The sequence below is a fragment of the Zootermopsis nevadensis genome, unplaced genomic scaffold (genome assembly GCF_977971745.1).
Source record: "Zootermopsis nevadensis isolate Lab colony 2312 unplaced genomic scaffold, Znev_1.0 Znev_ptg000020l, whole genome shotgun sequence".
In the NCBI taxonomy this organism is placed as follows: Eukaryota; Metazoa; Arthropoda; class Insecta; order Blattodea; family Termopsidae; genus Zootermopsis; species Zootermopsis nevadensis.
In genome coordinates, this window is record NW_028259152.1 from 2,135,406 (window position 1) to 2,157,777 (window position 22,372).

Here is a 22,372-nt window from a genome sequence, read left to right on the forward strand (position 1 = left end):
TCGTCATCTGGCGTTGCGAGAAGGGAAGTCTCGCTGTGGAATCAAATTTTCGCGTTTTATTAGCCAGCCTCCCACACACATGTGAACTAGAACGCACATGTTCACAGGAGAATTGAGTACGAGATGCAGTGAATTAACAGTATCTGAAACTTCTTGCTATCAAAATCAACAGTGGTATGCAAGTTAAGTAACTACATAGACTGAAGACGTAAATCTTTGATATGAGTGAATCCTTATGCATTTTTAGTGTCTTTAATTATACACCGGACCGAAACATTTTTCAAAAACATACAACATTATACCAGTATTACTTTGTATACTTCCCTCTTCCTGAAGTAAAACACGACGTTTAGGGAATTGTCTCTATTTCCGTCTTCAGGCGATTTGTTGTAAAAATACTTGCAGACATATTTATTTGTGTTTCAAATTAGTGGTGACTTCTCGGAACTACCACAGGACCTACTTAATAATAGTAATTGAAAATTCAATTTGTCATATTCGGGGCTGTGATACGTTGTTAAATTGTATATGATTAATATATTTCGGTTGCACCTGTCGCCTTCATCTGCATGATATATAAAGGAGCCAACAGAGTATTTCGAAACGTTAAACGCCAATGAGTCTGTTAGCTGTCCCAGTTTACGACAATCTGCAAGTAATTTACTGTCCATCGACAGGATGATCCGAAATCTATTAGATTTGTATTTCTTCAGTTTTATTATTCAAATGGCTACTAACAGTCAAGATTCCTGCCTTCTGGGTTGTTACACCGTGTAGTCTGATAGATGCTGACCGATGTTTCAGAGAAATTTACTGCCTGCATCTATTAACATCTTCTGAAACGTCGGTCGGTTTATATCAGACTGCACACTGAAACTCCCGGAAGACAGTCATCTTCATAATCGCCTGCTAACAATAACGTTCTTGAAGCCGACTAGCCATGTAAGTAACACATTTTCCTCATGGCTGTGTTGGTTTAACTGCACAACTATCTTTCACGCAAAAATGTTAACAAAGACTTTGTAGCTTGGAGTTCCTGGTTTTACTCAAGTTATAAACGTACTTCCGAGCATTGAGTTGCTTTATAGTGATAGTTCTGTTCGGTTCTAGTCACACGAGGTGAGTTACTTCTAATTTATTAGTGACAAGCCCATCAAAATGATTAATAGTTACTGGTACTATAAGATTTACACGAAATGTTTAAAAAAAAATTCGACTGAAAATTACTGCCTTCAGACATTCATTTCCTTGTTCTGTTGTGTTAAGAAATGCAAGGGGAATGGTGGGAGGTTTACTTTGACACAATTTATATTTACATTTAGGTTTTAAGTTCAATTGATCGAGATACTAATGGTATTCTCTGTGTACGGGAGAATTATACTGAAATCATCGTCGGGAAATAGAATGTGATGGTATGGACTGGATCAGGATAGCGATGTTTGGCGGGCTGTTGTGAACACAGTAATTAAGCCTGCGGGTAGGATAAAAGGTGAATAATTTATTGTCTAGCTGAGCGACTGTTAGCCTCTTGAGAAGGATTCTGCTCAATGTCGTTGGAAAATAAAGCTTAAAGATCGTTTCAGAATATTTATTTGCGTTCTCTGTTAGCTTTAAATGAATGCTTTCACCCGTTATTGAATGCCAAAAGAATATTTGAATAGTGTTTTAGGAAATCGTGCGTCATGTATACCGCAGTTTACAGCAGAAAGGAGCAATTGTTTTAGTAGTTATTTAAGGGGCCAGTGGGCACGTATTCAACTAAACGTACCCAGAGTCTGTTATTTGCAATGCCTTACATTCGACCCACATTTTATTGTTAAAGGAAACTTACACGTGTGCGCGTGTATGTCTTCTGTTTTCAACACACTTTTGTAACCTTTTTGTATTTGATATCTTTAAAATGTACCTTCATATTGACGTATGAGGAAAAAAAGACCTAAACATGCAACCTGCGGATTGTTATTAACAAATAACTCAAAGTTTGTTTTGATTGATTGGTTATTGTGTTGTGTACACGTGTATATATTGTATAAAATTATCGACTACAGCAGGGTACATAAACACAGTCTTCGAAAGAATATCACATACTATTAAATGCTCCATTTTTGTTATAAAATATAACTCCGTGGGGTAGAGTCATTCTTTAGAATGCAATAGTCATCGAACTGCCATTATCAGGGCGATGAGTAGCTCTGATGTTGCAGACAGCAAATTATTTCGAAAATATCAGTATATTTCTATCAGACATGATGCAACAACCCAGATATTTAAGTAGCCTTTTCGTGTTTTGTAGCTACTCAGATTGAATGAAAAAGGGGTCTGATAGTGACCTGAATTAATTCAGCGACGAAAATACGATCATGGCAATTTCGGACCTGCAAAAGCTCTCGTCCGTTTAGTTTCGCCATATTACTACATTGTTATAACAGTGAATAGCAATATAAATGTTTCTTATTGCCTGGGCAATGATATTTCCTATGTTACTGATATCCCAGGTGAAGTCTTAATAAAACACATGGACACGCTTAAATCTATATTACAGTCTTTTCCAATATTTCAGATAGACAAAATGTGCATAGATCCTTTTTCGGTACAGGAATTCTCTGTCATCTGGGGCTCTCAGGCGTTACTTACAAAGGTCAATACGAGCATAGACTGAATTACTACTTCCAAAACTATCAGAATCATGTTTAAGGGACGCTTAAAACCATTGATGTTTTAAAATATTCTTTGATTAGCATAATGCTGTGTGTAATGTAGTATACGTGTTGTGTTTTTGTTGATTTAACATTAAGTCCATATAACCACGAAAACTCCAGGTTGGACGTAGCGTGCGTGAAAATTTCTCTGCGACAGATAAGAAAGGTCGAAGGATAGGGAATTGGACCAACATGGAAATGATATTCATTGGGAAAAACTTTAAATCATGAACTATTATTCCATTATAACATCTCTAAATGAGTATTTTGCAGTTAGGGCATACTTTAATGAATTTCATTAAATTAACGATTTCTAACTTAATGTAGTTATCGTTTAGTCAGGAATGTCACGAGCTCCAGGTGTTCTGAGACTAACTGGACCAGGGGTACGAACAGATTCGTCCTCCCATAACCTGAAGACAGAAGCAGAAAAATGACCGAATTGTATATTAAAACAAATTATACGAGTTTTATCAGATTATTTCCAATTCAGTAGTTATCATAATATCTTTCCTTATTCTGAAATACGTAGTTTCTGCATTTAACGCATCGTTGCAGGCCGAATCATACTTGGAACTTTATATAAGAAATCCTAAAAGAACAGGTGACATTTGAGGTCCTCAACAAGGCGAGAATGAAGTTGGCTGTCTTCGCACCTAACTTATCGCCCTAGTGATGAAGGTAGCAAGCACCTCTGAAACGTCGTAAACTTCTACCTGACTGCACGGTGAAACAACTCCGAAGACAGCCATCTTAATATGAAAATATTTTGACAGTGACAAGACCAGGAAAGGATTAGTATGGAGAAGGTAAAACATAAGAAGATGTGCTTTAAGAGAAAACGGGTTAGAAGTTTATTGAAGACAGAATGTATTTTGAGAAGAATGAATGAACGAGTAGAACAGACGCTTTGATGACGATTATAAAGGAAATTGTCTGATAAGTGGATGTCGTATTAAATGAAGGAAAAACAAAGGTCATGAAGACTCAGGTTAGGAACGTTATTGAAAGGGTAAGAAAATTAAATGAAGTCGGAACGAAATCCGAAGCCTCAAGCCAAAGTACAAAGCAACGACGTTCATTGATGTCGTTCGATGTCACCTCAACAGATTTTAAACTTGAACCTCGGAAATGAACACCTTCAGTCTTTAACAGCTTTACCACTGCATCTCGCCGATTCTGTTGCGTCGATGGAGACGAATGTTCGCTTTCACGACTCCGGCCGCTTCGCTCGTGGGCAAAGAGCCCCCGGTGTCTCCAGGACAGGAGGCCGTGTGACAGCAGATCCGGTCTGGACCTCTTGACGACGAAAAAAATTGAACCCCGGTCGTCTGGCCCAGACGCCATTTACTGTACTAGCTGGTCTAGTCTGTGCGATTAATAATATCTGCGAATTTATTCGTTTATATGTTTATTAGTGGCCTTTGTAATTAAATCAAGGATGGGCTTGTGTTTTTCGACACTCATAGCGTAATTAGCAAGCCAAATGTTATACGGAGTACGCTAAAAAGTTACATATAATTGCATAGCTTAATTATACAAAGTTTAGTTGTGGATGCAGTTTAGTCTAATTAAAATGTTCAGTCTCAGTTATTAACTTTTAATATTTCAGCAGCAAATGTAACGTAAGTTACCCCACTACGCGCATTGCAGTTATTAATAAAATATTACCAGTGACAGTTTTACACAGAATTATTTATATATCGTTTGTACATGTTAGTAATTAAAAATCGATCAAATGATACAAATTAAACTTTCGAATATTGTCGATTGACAAAGCTGCGTTGAACTAGTCAATTTTTTCCCCTTTATTTAACGACACTTTCCCCGCTTTATAAGTTTCATAGCGTAAAATGGTTGGATGATTTATAGATAGCTAATTATAACGGGCGTGAAAGGAACTGGTCGTTGCGTATTTAAAATATTGTTCTATACTTCGCTTGCAGAGTTTGAGGATAACCAAGAAAAATCTTTGTGATATTTCAGGTTCTCGCGGTGATGGGTTTGAAGGATGTTGCCCCGTGTTGTCTGGTAGAAGTTTACAGACGTTTCAGAGGTGTTTCATGGCTCATCGCCCTGTTAATTGAGGTAGCAAGTACTCTGAAACGTCGATAAACCTATTCCAAACAACACTGCAACATACCGGAAGATCAAAGACATTCATCTTACGTACCAATTGGTTTGATGAAGTGCCAAGAATTTAAAATGAGTATTACCGTCATGTCGTCAACTTGTGTTTTGGCAAATATTGCAGTTGTCATTTTCAAGGTGAGTGTAATGGGGCGAGTTCTGAAAGCCTTAAATAGAGTATTCCGTAGGTAACGAGTTAGATTTGAGGAGGAGTGAGCCGATATCTAATGGGAGAAAAGTTTGTGGCAGTTTTTTTGCACATTTAAGTCCAGTTGCGAAAACGCTAGCTCAGTGACTGCCACAAATCTTATCAGGGAATCGATGGCAGGATGAGCACGTGTCTTTGAGCTGTGTCCAGTTTTCATTCTTGGTACACACGACAATAAATATTTCTTACACAATACTCGAAGCGAAATTGTAATGAAGACAGTTCTAAACGAATGCGCTGTGTCATCAGGGATGCCCTCTTGAAGGTCCTGTCCCTGGCGCTCTGTGGGCGGTGCGTCAGTGTTATTGAGCGGCAGTGGCCCTGCTTTTCAAGGTCGTCTGTGTAGGAAGTGTGACAACCCGGAAGAAAGTCGGAATGTTTGGGAATTAATTATAATGCGGGTTTCCGCATTAAACGAACTGCCTGACTCTCTGTTCTAGACAGCTGAAACGCCATTTTCATGCACAGGCACTCGCCAAGCGAGAGAAAGCTTCTTTCTTCTCCATGGGATTTGTCTCTTACAAAGCACTCAAAGGATTGGAACAGGAACTGATAAATATTCCAAGCGATCTTTTAGTCAACGCTGTGAATAAAATATTGCAGATGTATAAGAACAGAAGTTAAAGTTCTTATTTGTGAGTTTTGTTGTCATTTTGTCGTGTATTCGGAAAACGAGCGGTTATATCTTTGTAGGATTTGATGTTTTCACGGCGGTGTGTTTGAAGATGACTGTCTTCTGGTTTGTTGCGCCGTGTAGCCTGGTAGAAGTTTACCGACGTTTCAGAGGTCCTTGCTACCTCCATCATCAGATCGCCTTGATGTTGGAGGAATCTAATGAAGTATTCTGAGTTTGAGTTACGTTGAGGGAAGTTATTTTAGCTCTGAAATTAAGCAAGCAACGTCGTCAAAACCGAAATTGTTCTTTTAGCAGAGGAGATTACAGAACAAAGGCTAGAACCCGGAAATGTGTCGAGTGTTGTAGTTCCAGTGAAGATGTTGTATGTAGCTTTGAAACTATTCACAATATAAAAACGGTGCAAAGAGTAGACTACAGAAATTAAGGCAATGACGTAAACATGTCATCATGGGTTCGGGTATCGGAGATGATGTTTTTTTGTAGCTCGAAAAATAACGGTGAAAGAACGACCCCAAGAACAAAGTTGACTGCTTTGGTTAGGACGTTACAGGTACGATAGCCCCAACTGTCCTAAAATCTAGTACCGACAAAGATCTTTTAATTAGCTCGGAAGGTACGTACGATAGAATAACAGAGTCGAACCAAAGTTGTTCGAATAGACACAGATGTTACACGAACATAGGTCACATCCTGTAAAAAGAGTATCTTCTTCTGGTTTTGCTAAAGTTGGATTCTTTTGTTTGGCAACTAAGCTTGATGCAAACTCGGAAGCAGAGGCCGAGGAACACGAAAAAGACAATTCTCAACATTTCTCCTTCACAAACTAGCCTAATATAACGCAATCTAGCAAAACCTAACATAAAATAAAGCAATCCAAAGGAAAACAACAAAACCTAAATTAACACAGTTGAAGAAAACTGTCAACAGTGAATATAAATTAACCTAACCTAAAATAATTTCATACAAAAAACCAAAACAAAACATAACGTAACAAAACTTTTGCAGCGCAGCCAAGCTTAAACAAACCTAATTATACCGTGACACTTTATACCTCACGGTGTATCAGAATGACAGGATCAACATGTGTATTCCTACCCTTCTATAGACGTCCGGGTAATGGCTGTCCGTCCAGTTTTGATCGCAAATCCGTAATTACTATCCACGTATCATTGATGAAGATGGATGTTGAGAATGAATGACGCTAACACTGACAGAATACTGGCTATTGTTAGTTCACTGAGATAATACGAGCAATCACGAAACGCAAAAGGTTGACGTGGATCGAAATGTCATCCTGAAGCTCGCTTTCGTGTTAGTCTCACTTACTGCACGCTAGCTCAGATAAGACGTATGTTTTCTGGATTGTTGCGCCGTGTAATCTCGTGTAAAGTTTCTGCCCTGATGATGGAGGCAGCAGTCACATCTGTAACCCCGGCTGACTTCTACCAGACCACATGGCGAAACGACTCGAAAGACAGGCGTCTTCAAATATTAGATTGTAAACAGAATATATGACGCTGAATAGACACTGTCTCGAGAGCAGCTGATATTTTAAAATTTTATAAGAACGTAACGCTTCAGTTTGTATACGTAGAGGGAGATTTTTGTGCTACTCTCATTTTTCATTTTGGTGACATTTGAGCGCGGTGAATGGAGTTCTGGCGCCAATAAATGACTTCCATCGTCGACTGGTGCCTCAACGATAGACATCCAAGCTTCACAGACACAGAGAAATAAAGATCAAGACATGGAAGAGTAGATAAGTTATAGGCTCATTAATACAGACATCTCTCCCGCTTTCACTTTTTTATAACTTTAGATGCCGCTGAGTGTTTCTGAGACTGAGAGGTGTTCGTTGTCTGGGTGATTTGTCTTGTGATTCATTGTCAAGGAAAGTTTTCAGGCTCAAGGTTGGAGGGTGTGTATAGAAGGAAAATGCAAGCAAAAAGAGTAGAATATAGAACGAGCTAGAGAAATATAGAAGTTCTATGACCCCAAACTAAAGAGTAGCATGACAGCTACGGGGTCTTTCTAAAAAGACTCTACAGATTTAATTGCATATAGTTAACTGACTACATAATAAACATTACTGTATTTTGTGTATCTGAGTTCGGTAGTCTTAGGAGATTGACAGTCATTAAATAACATTTTCGTACGCCCACCATCGGCGTCGAAGACCATCTGCAGCCGACGTCTGAAATTTTGCACAATTGCAACTAGAGTTTGTTGACAAAAGTTCGCTTTGGAGTTCTTCCACTGCGTGCAGATTGTTATAGTGAACTGCAGAACATTCTCACAGGACTACTGAACTTAGAAACACCGAACACAGCAATATTTTCCTTGTCGTTAGATAATTATATACAATTAAATGTGGAGGATATTTTTAGAACGACCTTACGTATGAATGGTACATCAGTTACCCAGTAGACCTACGCATCTCTTCGGTATGGAGCCAGGTATGAGAAGGTCTAATCTTCTTTATCCACTGCTGTTCATTAACCCAGACGGAACAGTGGATATAAACAGAGTGATGTATGATCATCACGTGATTCCTTGTTATGCGGGTTACTTCTGGTGCTTTGGAATTAGTCATATGATCCGAGGGTTATAGCGCCTGTAGAAACCACCATAATAAGGGATCACACACTTTTCTTTGTTTACATCCACTGACTCGTGTAGGTGAATAGACAGTAGAGCGAATCCCAGTATGGAAAAGCTCACTAATTTCTAGCCGTGACCTGAAGGACACAGCAGATGTTCTACCAAGCTATTTCGCATACCAACTCTAACCTCCGTGAGAAGTATTCTCCCTGCAGGTATTCAATAACACGAAATCCTATCGTGTCCCTTACCCAAGTTATTCCGTCTAAGTCATTCTAAAGTGGTTATTGGTTAGAGCGTAGAGCAGTGGAAAAAGTAGTGCACCGACGTCGATTTTCTGCCAACTTCTGGTGATTATTATAGGTTTCCCGTTTTATATCATCATTGGAACAAAATGTCTCGCGATCGCCCTGATGATGGAGGCAGCAAGCACCTCTGGGACGTCGGTACATTTCTCATGTACCCGATGCGCGCAACAATCCCGCCCATCTCAATTATCGTTGATCTGATTATTCTAATAATATTTGGAGAAGAATAAATATGGAGCTTCTCATCAAAAATTTGTGTCTTGCCAGATTTCCATTTATTTAACGATGCTGTGCGTATTGGTGTGCTTATGTAGGTGTGGATAAGATACGATATGGAATCGAGGTTCACTAGAAGCAACATTTTGGAAAACGAAATGAGAAAGAAACCAGAAGATTCAACTGTAGTACCTCCCGAGACCTTACGTTGCAACATGGCGTTTCTTTCAAGTAATTCCAATTGGCGCTGAATTTTTAGACTTTATAACCTTATTTTACTTTACTTTACTTAAATATTAAAATTAAGAAGCAGTCTCCGGCATCAAATTGTTCAGCACATTTGACAAATAAAATGTTGTTTCGAAATATATGTCTGTTGCCTTTGCATCTGATATGAGTGGTGCAGAATAAATTAATCGATCTATTTAGAAATATATGCTTTTACGAAACGAGGTGAGAATATGTCGGAAAATTTTTTGCCTGTGTTTGGTTACTAAATCGATTACAATAATTGTGTTGTGATATGGGGGAGTTTCAACTCATTAGACTAACTTAGCAGTGACTTTGTAATGTCTGAGCAATTCTGTTTAAAGATGAAGTGAGACACAGAACCTAACTTGGCACTGCAGATGAAGCAGACACTGTATTTATAGAACGAGGTATTTCAGGGAAGTGAATTAGAAAATTCATTTTAAGATGCTAATGTCGCAGAACGTAATTACAAAAGTTTCCAATAGATGGACGGAACTACACTCAGATTTCATGTTCTCAAGGCGGCGAGAATTAAGATGGCCGTCTTCTGGGATTTTCCTGATTATGGAGACAGGAAGTACCCCTGAAAAATCGGTCACCTTGTGCCAGAATATACGGCGCAACATACCATAAAACAGTCGTCTTTTATTATAACCTTGATACAGAAAGAGGTCTCCTATTTATTCATCTTCTTAAGCGAGTGTAAAATGTACTCGGATTCATGATTTCAACCTGGGACATCCAGAGTACGAAGGAGGAGTGGCTACTCAACGGCTACCGTCGTTTCGAGAGCGTGTTTACAATTAGTAGGCATATTTCTTATTGGTGTTGTCTTACCCCAACATAACATTACTAGGGATAATGTCTTATAGACTTCATATCGAGTACCACGTTTCAACACCCACGTAAAATATGTCCGTCTAAATTATTGCCACATTCAGAATACGTGACTTGTATACATGTCTGCCCATTATATTATAGTCCTCTGGTATTATTAAAACTTCAAGGAGTTAGAGGAGGCCATAGCTTTCAGTATAGTAACACAGAGCTGTCTCCTTCTCTTTCTCTCTCTCTCAGTTAATTTCTTGAGGTTCCAAACACGTGAATATTCAGCATCGTGTTACTTTATATTCTGTCTGAATTAAACACTCCTCTGTGTTTGAAATAGGGATGAACAGTCTCATTACATACAGTAATTTTACTACAGTGTAAAGGAAAAGTATCTGCTTTTCTGTTTTGATTGTTTCATCTGACGACTTGCTTATTGCTACGAGATTAAAGAAGTCGTATCAGTAGGCTGTTGTATGTTAAGGCCATAGTCAATACGAGTAAGCAGTCATGTTTTGAAACAGGCGTTCCTAAATATGTCGCCTTATGGAGGTCATAGATTTAGTATTACGTTAAATAAATTTAAACATATTATTTGTTAGCACTCAAGTGTACAAGCTGAAGCTCTAGAAATATTCATAGCTTCAACTGGTTGACGTGCAGTGGAGCTTATATATTGTCAGAATTTTTACTTTTAATATAACTGAATACTTTTAAACATATGTCGTGCTTTGCTTCTCATCACTTACCTATTTATACGTTTTACAGAACTGGCATTAACGTTGTTAACAACACACATTTTCTCGATGAAATGACAAATCTATTAAAAGTCTTTAGGCTACAGCTAATTACACTGACTGCTTGAAAAGGTGTTTCAACAAATTAATTCTATTATGTTTAACAAGCGGTTAAATGCTAATCTAAAACAGGAAGGTATCATCATCATCATCATCATCAAAGCAACATTTACAACTATAGTTCCAATGAGGAAATCATGACTCACTTTTACCGTCATCTTGTAGAATGGACGTAGTCTAACTGCATTATCGGTAAACACAGATTGATAATTTAACTCTGTATGGATAGTTCTCTTGGAAGTAAATATCCATAATAGTTAACAACAGTATTTTATCAGCGTCGTATAAGCCACAGTAACAACCTAGTTAGAACTGAAAGCCTTAGTGTCCCTGTGAAGCTAGAGCTTATATGGATAAGCTGGCTACTTAAATTCGCTGTAGCAAAACTCGAATGGCCAAAACTGTTCATACCATTACCCGTCGTTTGATAGATTCTGAGCTAGTGCCATTATTCCCAGCCTTTCTCACGACCTGTAATTTTAATGTTTTCCCTTCATCTCCTTCCTGTACAATCAAAGTAGGCTAATCGCTTTGTAACATACTGAACGTAACTAAGAAGTAAGTAGCATAATAATAATAATAAATGAGAGACCATTTTAAATTTATTTGCCATGGAAAGTGTAACTGAAAAATATGTCGATATATACCAATGAGATTAATTTAAATACAATAGGCATTTATTATTGAGTGATTTTGTAGTGTACAACCTTACAATGTCAAATGTTTATATAATAATTGGCTGAAATTTGTACAATGCAAGTGATTACACCGTAAGGTACGATCTGTTGACAAAGGAAATACTGTCAGCAAAATTAATTTGTAATAGGCCTATATGAAATCTTTATTCCGTGTCATTGTTTTACACTGCAATAAATACGCAATGAAGTTTTGAAACGGCTTCTCTAATGTTATTACCATTGTCATATGAACGACTAAGTTTTACGTAAAGAAACTGAAATAAATTATATAACTTATTTTTTACAATTTATTGCAATTTATCCTTTCCACAATTCTGTATCGACATTGCTCAGCACAATCTTATTTATTTCATATTTTGTACGAGGAGGAAATGATTCTGAACGTTTGCTGGAAAGATGAGTGTTCTGTGAGCAATTTTTTACATCATTAATTTTAATATTTATGTGTATATATAATTACTTCTTCCGGAAAAGGTCTAAATATTCCCTGCAGCGCCCTGTATCTAATCTCAATCTGTGATCTTCCTATAATCTGAAATACAAAGTTTCATGCCCCTACAAAACAGTCCGTTAGCAACTGGCGTAGTTTAAATTGTATTTTAGGCTGATTTTCGTTATGAAAGGGCACCATCAGGAAAAGCAGTTTTACGTGTGTTTTCTCAAGCGTTTTATAAGTATTATTTCAAGTTTCAGCCAAGTCATGTGACGCATATTACCTCTGATCAGCGTGTTTAAACCTAGGAAGTTACGATATGGGCACATGTTAAATCAAAGAACTACCAAATTTCCAGTTAAATACTCTCAACTGTTCTGAGGATTCCAGATGAATTTAGAACAAAACGAGTCTCATCACACTCAAAATTTGTACTTGTTTTACTTTGAAATGGATAAAATCTAAATGTGCTCCACCATCGATAGACCGAAACAACTAAATAAACTACTGATGGTTATGGTTATGGTTATGGTTATGACGTCTGAATGCAAATGTTCGGCCGGGTTTCATGATAGTACATGGAACTTACGGTATAATTTTTCGTTAAAACGTTCCAAGTTCGTTACAAGACCTTCCTGCAGTACAAGGTTATGTGTTTGCAATTGCATTTAATTACTTGCTACAGGGTACAGGGCACAGGGATCGGTAATTTTCTGTCCGTTGGCCGCGTGTCCCTCGCAACCTCTTTATGTTGCCGTCCTACGATATGGAAATTAGCCAATGCAAGAACTTTTATTTCATGAATTAAAGTGTGTTCTTTTCTTTTCTAAAAATTGGTACGTTGGGTGTTTTTTGGGTAAGATATTTATTTAACTCTGTTGTCTTAAAAATACAGCTGCTGTTTTAAAATGAACATTAAGTTGAAGAAATGTGGTTTCCCTTACTAACTGCTACATTATTGTTTTTTTGTTTTTTGTTTTTTGCTGCCCTAGACAAGAATATGAATAGACAGAGGCCCTCGGTAATGAAAATGTTGCCGACCGCCAACTTTCTACTTTGCATGCTTCAGAGAAGGAGTTTAGCTATTTCATGCTGCGAAGATGATGTAGGCGTAAGGAAAAGAAAACTGGGCGAATGAGGGTTGGGAATGTAAATATGACATTCATTTTGATTGTTTTGTTCGCAGTGGGCGGAAACATGGAAAAATAGAGCACGATGTATACAATGTGAGTAAAGAACATATATAAAAATTATTCTGTATGCTTTAAGTCTCGAAGGGTAAAGGTAATATTTCAGACTCCTCCGTTAGTGCTACTGTTAGTTTTAGTGGTATTGTCCTCTCAAAAGTTGTGTTCTAGACATTAGCCTGAAGATGGAGGCAGTAAGCGCCCTTGAAACGTCGATCTTTATCGACCAGACTACGCCGTGTAACATACCACAAGACGGCCAGCTTCACATTCTGTCACCTTATCCGATGTTTAGTAATTGCGCCTGGATAAGTGATGGCATAATGTTACTTTTTCTATATTAATCTTATGATCTGATTGCAAATAAGCAGGTTCTGAATCTGGGCCTGTGGTTGGACTTACGTCTGTTACGTTCATACAGCATTTGTTCTGAGTTTTGTATCTTGTGTTTCTAAAAACCACCTCTTGCATGCGACACCAGTTGTCAAAAGCTTTGTATTTTAGTGAAAGAATGGAAGTAAAGTCAACTTCAAGATAGTTTTCCTTTTGTTAAGTTAATGTAATAATTCATTGAAATTCAAACCCTCGTAAATGTACTATTACAATTCTAACTCGTACGCAGTATTTCATTTTACAAGTGTCCAGAGTGCTGAGACAGAGTCTATAAAGGCTGTTCAAATTCAGTTGATTATAATATTAAATTTATTTATCAACAATATATGATTTCCATTTTCATTAGCTAACTTAAAACGTATGATTCTGTTATCTCTACTCCCATAGTACCAGTTTAATAACACCTACAGCAGATTATGTTTAATAAATATAACCCCTGCGCTTTGTGATCAAGAGTACGTACTTTTCGTAATAAAATCCTATTATTGAAACCGCTGAATAGATCAAAGTATTAGCATTGAATGTCGGTAATTCTTCATTGAACTCATTACGTGAAGTGCATACGGACAATCCAGATAACCGCACAAACAATAGCGTGGCTGATTTGGAGCATACTCATAATTGTTTCTGCTGTGTGGGATTATATTGGTAACCCACTCTTGTACGTATATGGAAGTAGGAACCGTGTAAAATACAAATACTGTCAAAAGTACGGAACACAAAACATTGTTTTAAATTTTTGCATGGAACTGTGGGTCGCTTTCTTGGTACGTAATATTTGGGTTTCGTGCGTGGTGAGTCGGGATGAATGAATAATATATCAATTCAGTTTACCTAGAAAATGTCGTAAGGAATTGGCGGAAAACGTGAAAAATCCATCAGTACAGTCTTCAAGATTTGATATTCAAAATAAATGCCTCCAGAATGAGACTGATACTCCACGCACAAAATTCATGTAGGTATTGTCTGAAAACTCAGATACTACCACAAAGAAAACATAGCACGTCTCTTTTACAAAGATAGACTGGTTGATTCTGTTTAGAAGAATAGTATACGATTATTCTGATAGTCACAGGAAATATAAATACACCATTTGGATAAAATATAGACTTATTTAATGTGAACATATGTGGTGCATGTAAGTTATCACAGTGTCTTAAAGACTTGACTGCACATTATTGTGTCTTATTATTATTTATTATTTAGTGTTCTGTCTGACGACAGGTCCATATGAACAGGATCCTTCCATCCTTTTCTCGGACTGGGACCTGTTCATATACGTTCTTGGCAGATGATCCAGAAGTGGTTTGCCATTGCCTTCTTCTGTGTGTGAATGGAGTAATTGTTGGGATGCCACGGAGAAATCGGGGAAGCCCTCGGAGGAAAACTCCGTGTTGCCTAGACCACGGCCTTGCCCAACACAAGTTATAAGTTCGGGCACCGCCGGGAATCGAACCCGAGACCCCCAGGATTACAAGGCCAGCGTTCTGACCGCTAGACCACCGTGGCTATAATTGTGTCTTACGCTACATTAATGATTCTGGAAGTTTTACATATATATATATATATATGTGTGTGTGTGTGTGTGTGTGTGTGAGAGAGAGAGAGAGAGGTGGAGCCGCCCTTCAGATATTAGAAGTTAGGCCTACGTTACAACTTTACTGGCCGATGCAAGTCCCCTATGTATAACTTCACTTCTCAGTATAAAATAAGACGTCAATACAGGACTGAAAGTTCGTACCAGTTGAAAATGTGGATCGATTCCCTTTAGAATCTTCGCTCTGCTTGCTGCCCAGAACTATAGCTTTAATGTTTTATACGTTGTGTGGTCCCTGAGGCGAATGAATGCAGAAAACCCAAATTGAGTGGAATGTTGTTTGCACTGGTGAAACATTCTTTCGCTTTTAATATTAATACTGCCTTTTCCGGGAATCTCGATAGTGCTTATACCAAATGCCATGTAAGACTAAAATTCACTCTCTTTTTCCCTGCTTTTAGCCTGTTTTACTTATTACGTATTCAAAGAGAAACGTATTGGACTACCACATCAATTTCCCTGCCTGAATCGTTCAATATTATTGTAAACACTTGAGAGGTTTTCATATAAGTTAGTATAATGTTTAGCCGTTAAAATTTGACTTAGAATTTTTATCATATTTCTCATGGTCAGCATGTGCGCTTCTAGCCTTGCTCCACTCATTATCCTTGATTTTATCATCGTAATAAAATCTGACGAATAATAAAAATTACGGAGCTTCTCATTAAGCTGTTTTCTCCATCCTCCTTTCACTTTACCCCTTTTAGGACAAATATTCTCCTCAACACCCCGTTCTCAAACGCAGTCTGTGTTTCTTAATATTTAGAGACTAGGTTCCATGTCTATATCAAGCAACTGGTAAAATTATAGCTTTGTACTTTTTAATATTTACGTTCCTAGAGAGTAGACGGGGAGACAGATTATAAACTGCATGTTAATATGCATTCACAGGATATTTTCAAGTTTACTACATTCATTAAATATTTTTTTGATTTCAAACCTTCATTATTTTAGGGAATTCGTCTGTCGTATCTCATACCACCTCATCTAGTAATATATGCGTTGTGCAGGAACATTGATGTTTAATATTCTACTTTATCTTCCACTGGAATCTTAATTTTTGTATTAATATTTTATGTCAAAGTTTTTAATTTCAAGTGCTGTTTGAGAAGGATTTGTAGGTTGTATGGCACGGAAAGTTGAAGTGAACAAAACTTTATCCCAGTCGAAAGCTACTGAACACATCACAACGCTCACTATCAACAAACTTTTAGATTTAAATTCTTTCTTCCTCCTTTCATGAACATAAAAAAAAACGCACACGTAGAATAATGTGTCAAAGAGTTCGGCGTCTCATTTTATTATTAAGTTAGATGATATTAATTTTATTCATGACAAACAGAAATTTAATTTGTGAAGAACAAGTAAAGTTATTGCCTGCAAAATTTGATGACTGATGCCAGTAATCCTTGAGGGAAATAGCTTCAAAGTAATAAAATTAAGATATATCAGGTTCCGTACACATCTAAATATAACTGTGTAAACTCTAAGATGAAATACTCTTTGGTGCCATTGGTGTGTCTGTTTAGTTTCCGAAGTGTAAAGAAGACATGGCAGTGGTAATGGCCATGAAATGCCATCTAAAGTGAGCCTTAGTAGTTACTAACCCTGGCTCATTGCCATTTTGAACAAAGACATAGTGTCTAGCAGCCAGTATTAGCGGTGATGAACTTCAGCGACAGATCTTCCCTGTGTTCAATAACATGCATGTAGCATTGAGATAATAGGATTTACAACTCTGATAACCTTTTCGTACACACATACAGCCACAGCACCAGAGAAGAACCTCATTCAAGCCAGTTTAACGGGGATTAACTCCATTGTTTTTGTGAGGGGACTTTATAAAACTCACTATCAGAATTGTTTTATATTCATAGAATTGGAAAGAATAAATGTGTAACACCTTGCAGGCGTATTTAATTGTTGAGGCAGCATTTTTACGTGCCTTATATCTCCTGTTTGTTCACATAGGACATTAAAATTCGTCGTGATCCAATGGAACGGCATAAACCTCTTAAAATTAAATTTAACTTATTAAAAAAACAAAAAATACGTGCTGAGCCTTGAAGTGTTTATTAGGTCCGTGCCTCTTATTAATTAGATTACGGTTCAGACTTGGATGAACTGACTAGTTAATGATTTTCCGCATTCCATCTAGGTAAATGTCTGAAAAATAACTTGGCTACAAGCGCTCCGTGGACGATATGGCACTGGAGCGGGTTTTCAGCTAGATTGCCGTACGTCCTGCCCAAAAGTTGGGCTCTTCAACTGTAAATCTGCACTTGGCTTGTCTCTGAGTTAAAGTAGTTTTAATTTAACTGATAACGAATACCCGATTATAGACCTGACGAAGGCAACAAACAGATAGTATACACTTACCGAATACAGGGTTATATCTGTAATTAAGCTTTTAAGGGTTTCGAAGGGGTTGAAATTGAGATCCTGATATTTAGAGTTGCGACACTCTGTAGTTATTGGTGGTAAAAGGTACTTTGTATGAATCTGCTGCTTCAATCTATATGATAGAAGTGACTTCAGTGAGATGTAGGTGGGTTGTATAATAAAGATTTCAGTACTTGAAACGATAATGTAATTTATTCCAATTATGTGCATATCTGGCACACATTTTACTGCATGAAAACAAATGTGTCAGACAAAATATGAAGCCACTGATCTGTGAATCAAAGTAAAACACAACAAACGAAATTGAAACCATTGATTCACCAGCTGAATTGTTTCAGTTGGTTGTCGATCTCGCACTAAAATACAGAATGGCTAAACAGTCAGGACACATTGTACATGTTGTAATACAATATATTTTTTCTTCGTTGAATACTTTAAGTAAACTCGTATTTATGTAGGCCTATGTGCTTGTAATGTTGTTTGTGTGGGCAGACATGAAAAGTATCTCAATAAAATGTAAGGAAATATACATTCATATTAATTTTAATTTCATTGTGACCTTACTTTTGCACCACTCTGCATATTTGCTTTATGGAGCCTTTGAGAGATCCAAACTGATTAATTTTATTTGTTATTTATTTCGCGGTTAAATATTACTCCCATTGATAATTCGTTTGAATAGGCTAGAATGGCTTAAAAGCAGATGTGCTTTGTATTTTCTAATCAAAAAACCTTTCTATTGTTTAACATATACGTACACAATCTCTATCAACACGGTCTTTATCAGTGAGACGGGTTTTACAATCGATCCTTAAAACATGTCACTCGACTTTTACGTTCAAATTAATGCCTACAATTCATCTTTTTTTTTTTCCATTTCATGTGACAGTGTGGTTGGATATTTGCATTTGTCTCAACAGAAAACATCAATCAATGTTTTGACCATTCCATGTGCATACCATTGAATCGTCTTGCGATGCGATATAACAGGATACTGCTATCGTGTGTGTGTGTTATGCATAACAAGCAAACTTCTCAGTAAGGTCCTAGATGACAGAATATTCTGTTTTATAAGTGTTACTACCAAACATCGCGGCTGAGTGGTTGGTACTCCTTATTCGTATTCATGACGTTTGTGGTTCAAATCTCGGTCTGAATACAGGGTATCCTGACTCAGGTGTTTTGTAATTTTCTCAATTCCTTCCGGTAAATGATGAGATATAACGTTAAATCAGTCCACTACCACTTTCTTCCACATTCGTTCTGATTAATTAATCACAACAGGCCTATTATTCGACGCTTCAGTCTGAATTACTGGTAGCGTTGTTAAATAAACCGTGTATAAATATAAGTATAATATAAGTAACATGGTCTCTCACTCAGAGGGAGGAACACAGATTGCAGGTGTTTGAGAATCGGGTATTGAGGAGGATATTTGGGCCTAAGAGGGAAGACGATGGGGCGTGGAGAAAACTGCACAATGACGAGCTTAAAAATCTGTACTGCTCCCCCAGTATTGTGAGGGTGATTAAGTCGAGAAGAGTGAGATGGGCGGGACATGTAGCGCGCATGGATGGGACAAGAGGTGTGCACCTGGTACTGGTTGGGAAACCCGAAGGGAAGAGACCGCTGGGGAGACCTAGACGTAGATGGGAGGATAATCTCAGGCGGGATCTATGGGAGATAGGAGTTGAAGGAAACTGGATTTTGTTGGCCCAGGACAGGGTTCGGTGGAGGGCTTTGGTTAATTCGGTGATGAACCTTCGGGTTCGGTAAGCCATCTAGTTAGTTAGTTAGTTAGTTATAAATATAAGTTATTCTGCCATTAAGCAACTTCTAGACATTCTTCTGGATGAAACAAAAATACAAAATAGATAAAGGATAGGAAGGAACGAAGAAATCATTCTTCATTAAATTTAAATTGAACTTTCCACTTACAATATTTAGAATAAAAGGCTGTTATATTTTTAAATTGTGAATCTCTGATTGAAGTAATTTCAGTTGTATTTTTTTGCCTTGTTCAAATTCCAAACACAGACTACGTTTTGGGTTCTCTGGTCACTGGCGAGGGACACCATCCTTGCATGTATTGACGCTAAAGGCCTTTACCGACACCAGGATTATATTCAATGCGGAATTCTATAATCGTGGTATCTAGCAGCCATGTTAAGCAACTGATCTATCTATGTGTATTCCCTAGTGAACACACTTTATCTCTTACAATAAAGCTCCTTCTAGACAGATTATTTCCACCTTTGACATCGGTATTGGGCTCTTGGGAAATTTCGGGAAAATGAGAAAATATGCATTGAAGTTTATGATCTACTAGAATGGAAAGCTTGCTTTGCTTGTGTGGGTGCAAAACAGTATTTTATAGCGTTTTGGTTAATAATATCTATAACAGCTGTTAAGAGGGTACATTTTAATGCCACTAACTCCATGGAACAGAGTCTTTTTGAGAAGTCAATAGTCACCCATAATCAAAAATTACTTTCTATTTTATTTATGGGACAGTGAAGTTCATTTCCGTGTTCACACGAGCGCGCTTCTGGTCCCTATTCTGAGCCAGATAAATCCAATCCACATACTTTCATCCCATATAATTAAGGTCGATTTTAATAATATTCTCCAATTTTTCTACGTCTTCAGGTTTTTCGACAAGTTTTGTATCCATTTCTCGTATGTCTAATGCGTGCTACATATCCTTCTTAATTTCACCGTACTTACAATATTTAGTGAATATTACCGATAATCAAATCCTACATCTCCATACCTCAATTTTGCATTGTTCCTTTATGACTACTTGCATTTATTTCACTTTGATCAATATAGCATTATATCTGATATTCTACATTATCTGAGATGTGTTTAATATACACGACGTTTCGGGTGTTTTTTCCTTCTTCAGGTGACTTACTGTCATTATACTGACATTATTATTTATTATTTTTATTATTATTAATATCAACTGTCGGGATCGAATCCGGTGCCTGGAACGGAATTCGAACCTGCGATACCAGTATTTGGAGCGAAAAAAAACCATCCGCCTCTGTGATCGCCCCACTTCGTATTTGTGTGCCTTTAATAGACTGAATCAGACGTTCACTTTCCATCCCCAGTGTTCTGGTACAGTCGATATCTACCCATGAGCTCACAGATGGCCTGTGCCACTGAATGAACTCTTTGATCATGCCTCCATGCTATTATTTACAACGTAGTGTTTTCCTGGAAATGTATTGAACCTATTCCATTGATTCTCGGCAGAGGCATCTTTCATAAATGCAGTTTCGAACAGTGTTGCCAATTATTGGCATAAACGATGGAGTTACATTTTGTTACAATTGCAAATTATAGAACATCTTTAAATATTACAATTTTAATAATATTTTCTTTCCCCGATTAAGGACTTCTACAAAAAGGATTCACAGATTTGAGAGTTAAATCTGAAGTGGAATAGGCCAGAAGACCCAGTCACTAAGATCTGAAGATTTTATAGATTTTATTTCTTTGTACTCTCATTTCTCCTTTCTCCTCCAACATCTTATCTTCTGCCTCCTCCTATTCATCTGATACGTTTCCCTATTCCCTTCTTTCAGCCAATTGTGTATAGTTCTGCAAAACAGACAGCCATACCTGGAAACTGGTAACAATACAGAAATCCCTAAATTTTACCGACAAAGATTTTGGCCTCCAAGATAATTTCTGAGACCTGGTGCTGTAGTGGCCATCACTAATCTGATCTTCCGACATGTCTCCTCCCTTTAGGTCTATAATGGTGTTCTGTCTTTTGAAATTTTGTGTGATTCATAGTCAGTAGTTGGTCCTGAATACAGGCCTATATGCTAAGACTCCGCTATTAAAAACTGCTGTAAATAAGATAAAATTGTGGAATTCTCTGAAAATATTACGTCGGCAAAGATATCTGGCAATATAATAGAGCTTTTACAGTTTCTAGGAAAGTCAAAGAGGTCAGTGAGAAAAATAATGTCACCGAGCTCCGACAGTTCCTTTGTTGTTCGTGATAAGTTCTCCGTAACCAAGTCCCATTCAGAACTATTTCACTTGAGTTCAGCACAACTCTCTTTAAAATTTATGGATATTTAAGTCGTTCAGTGACACAGCGGTACGAGTGAATTTAGTTGAAACAGAAACTCTTTACGAAGATACTGAAGGATACCACCAAAAAGCTACACTTTATTCCCTGAGACGTGGTATTTCCTGTATAGTCCAGAATTATTCTCAGAGGACAGACGGTGGAATAAGAACCCGTATTTTGTTTATAGGAAATAAATAAAATGACGGTGTGATTAAAAAAAATTAACATAAATTTTATTTTCATAAAACATCCATTTTTAAACAACAGTCTTGACCTATTTACGCGGCGTCTGATGAGCAGTTTTATAGGAAACGCAGACACAGATCCAGAATGTAACACAAAATACGAGAGTTGAGATTCTCATGGCACTGAAGATGACAAAGTTGGTTCTGTGGGTTGTAGCGGCGTGAGTACTCATATATAGATACCAAATTTGGTGTCTACTTTTGATTATACACGGCTTAAAAATTCAAAAGACCGACACTGTAACACAAAATGAGACATCTCTTTTAGGAATTCTGCACTAATACCTTTAAAACTGCAGTTCTTCTTTATGAATATTATTTACTAAATTAAACATTTGTCATTCTTTTCAATTTATATGCAGTATAAATTTCCGATAGTTGGGGGATTGAGACAACAGATTTTGTGTACCATGTACACGACTTCTTTGATATTCATGCGTTTCACTATGAACATTTCTCTTGCATAAGTCAAGATTGTATTTCGTTTTAAAAGCTGAATTTGGCACAACAGTCTTGGGATTCCTATACGCCTGTATACGTCAAAGAAATCTATAGAAATAAACAAAACTGCTTCATAACTAATT

The 22,372-nt window shown here is 37.3% G+C and overlaps 2 protein-coding genes across 15 annotated transcripts in view; one reads left to right on the forward strand and one right to left on the reverse strand.

Annotated features, from left to right (window-relative positions):
- Window positions 1–22,372, forward strand: part of LOC110840517 (uncharacterized) — a 102,752-nt gene that overhangs the window by 49,344 nt on the left and 31,036 nt on the right. For 8 of the 11 annotated variants that reach the window (XM_087352176.1, XM_087352178.1, XM_087352179.1 and 5 more), the window contains exon 2: window positions 13,054–13,093. The exons of the other annotated variants lie outside the window; for them this stretch is intronic. Coding sequence is in view for 3 of the 8 variants with exons in the window: in XM_022085603.2 (XP_021941295.1) it covers window positions 13,054–13,093 (40 nt within the window). In the remaining 5 variants the exon portion in view is untranslated. The remainder of the gene's footprint in view (window positions 1–13,053; window positions 13,094–22,372) is intronic. 11 annotated transcript variants of the gene reach the window in all.
- Window positions 1–22,372, reverse strand: part of LOC110841018 (adenosine receptor A2b) — a 58,488-nt gene that overhangs the window by 27,609 nt on the left and 8,507 nt on the right. The gene's annotated exons all lie outside the window — the stretch shown is intronic.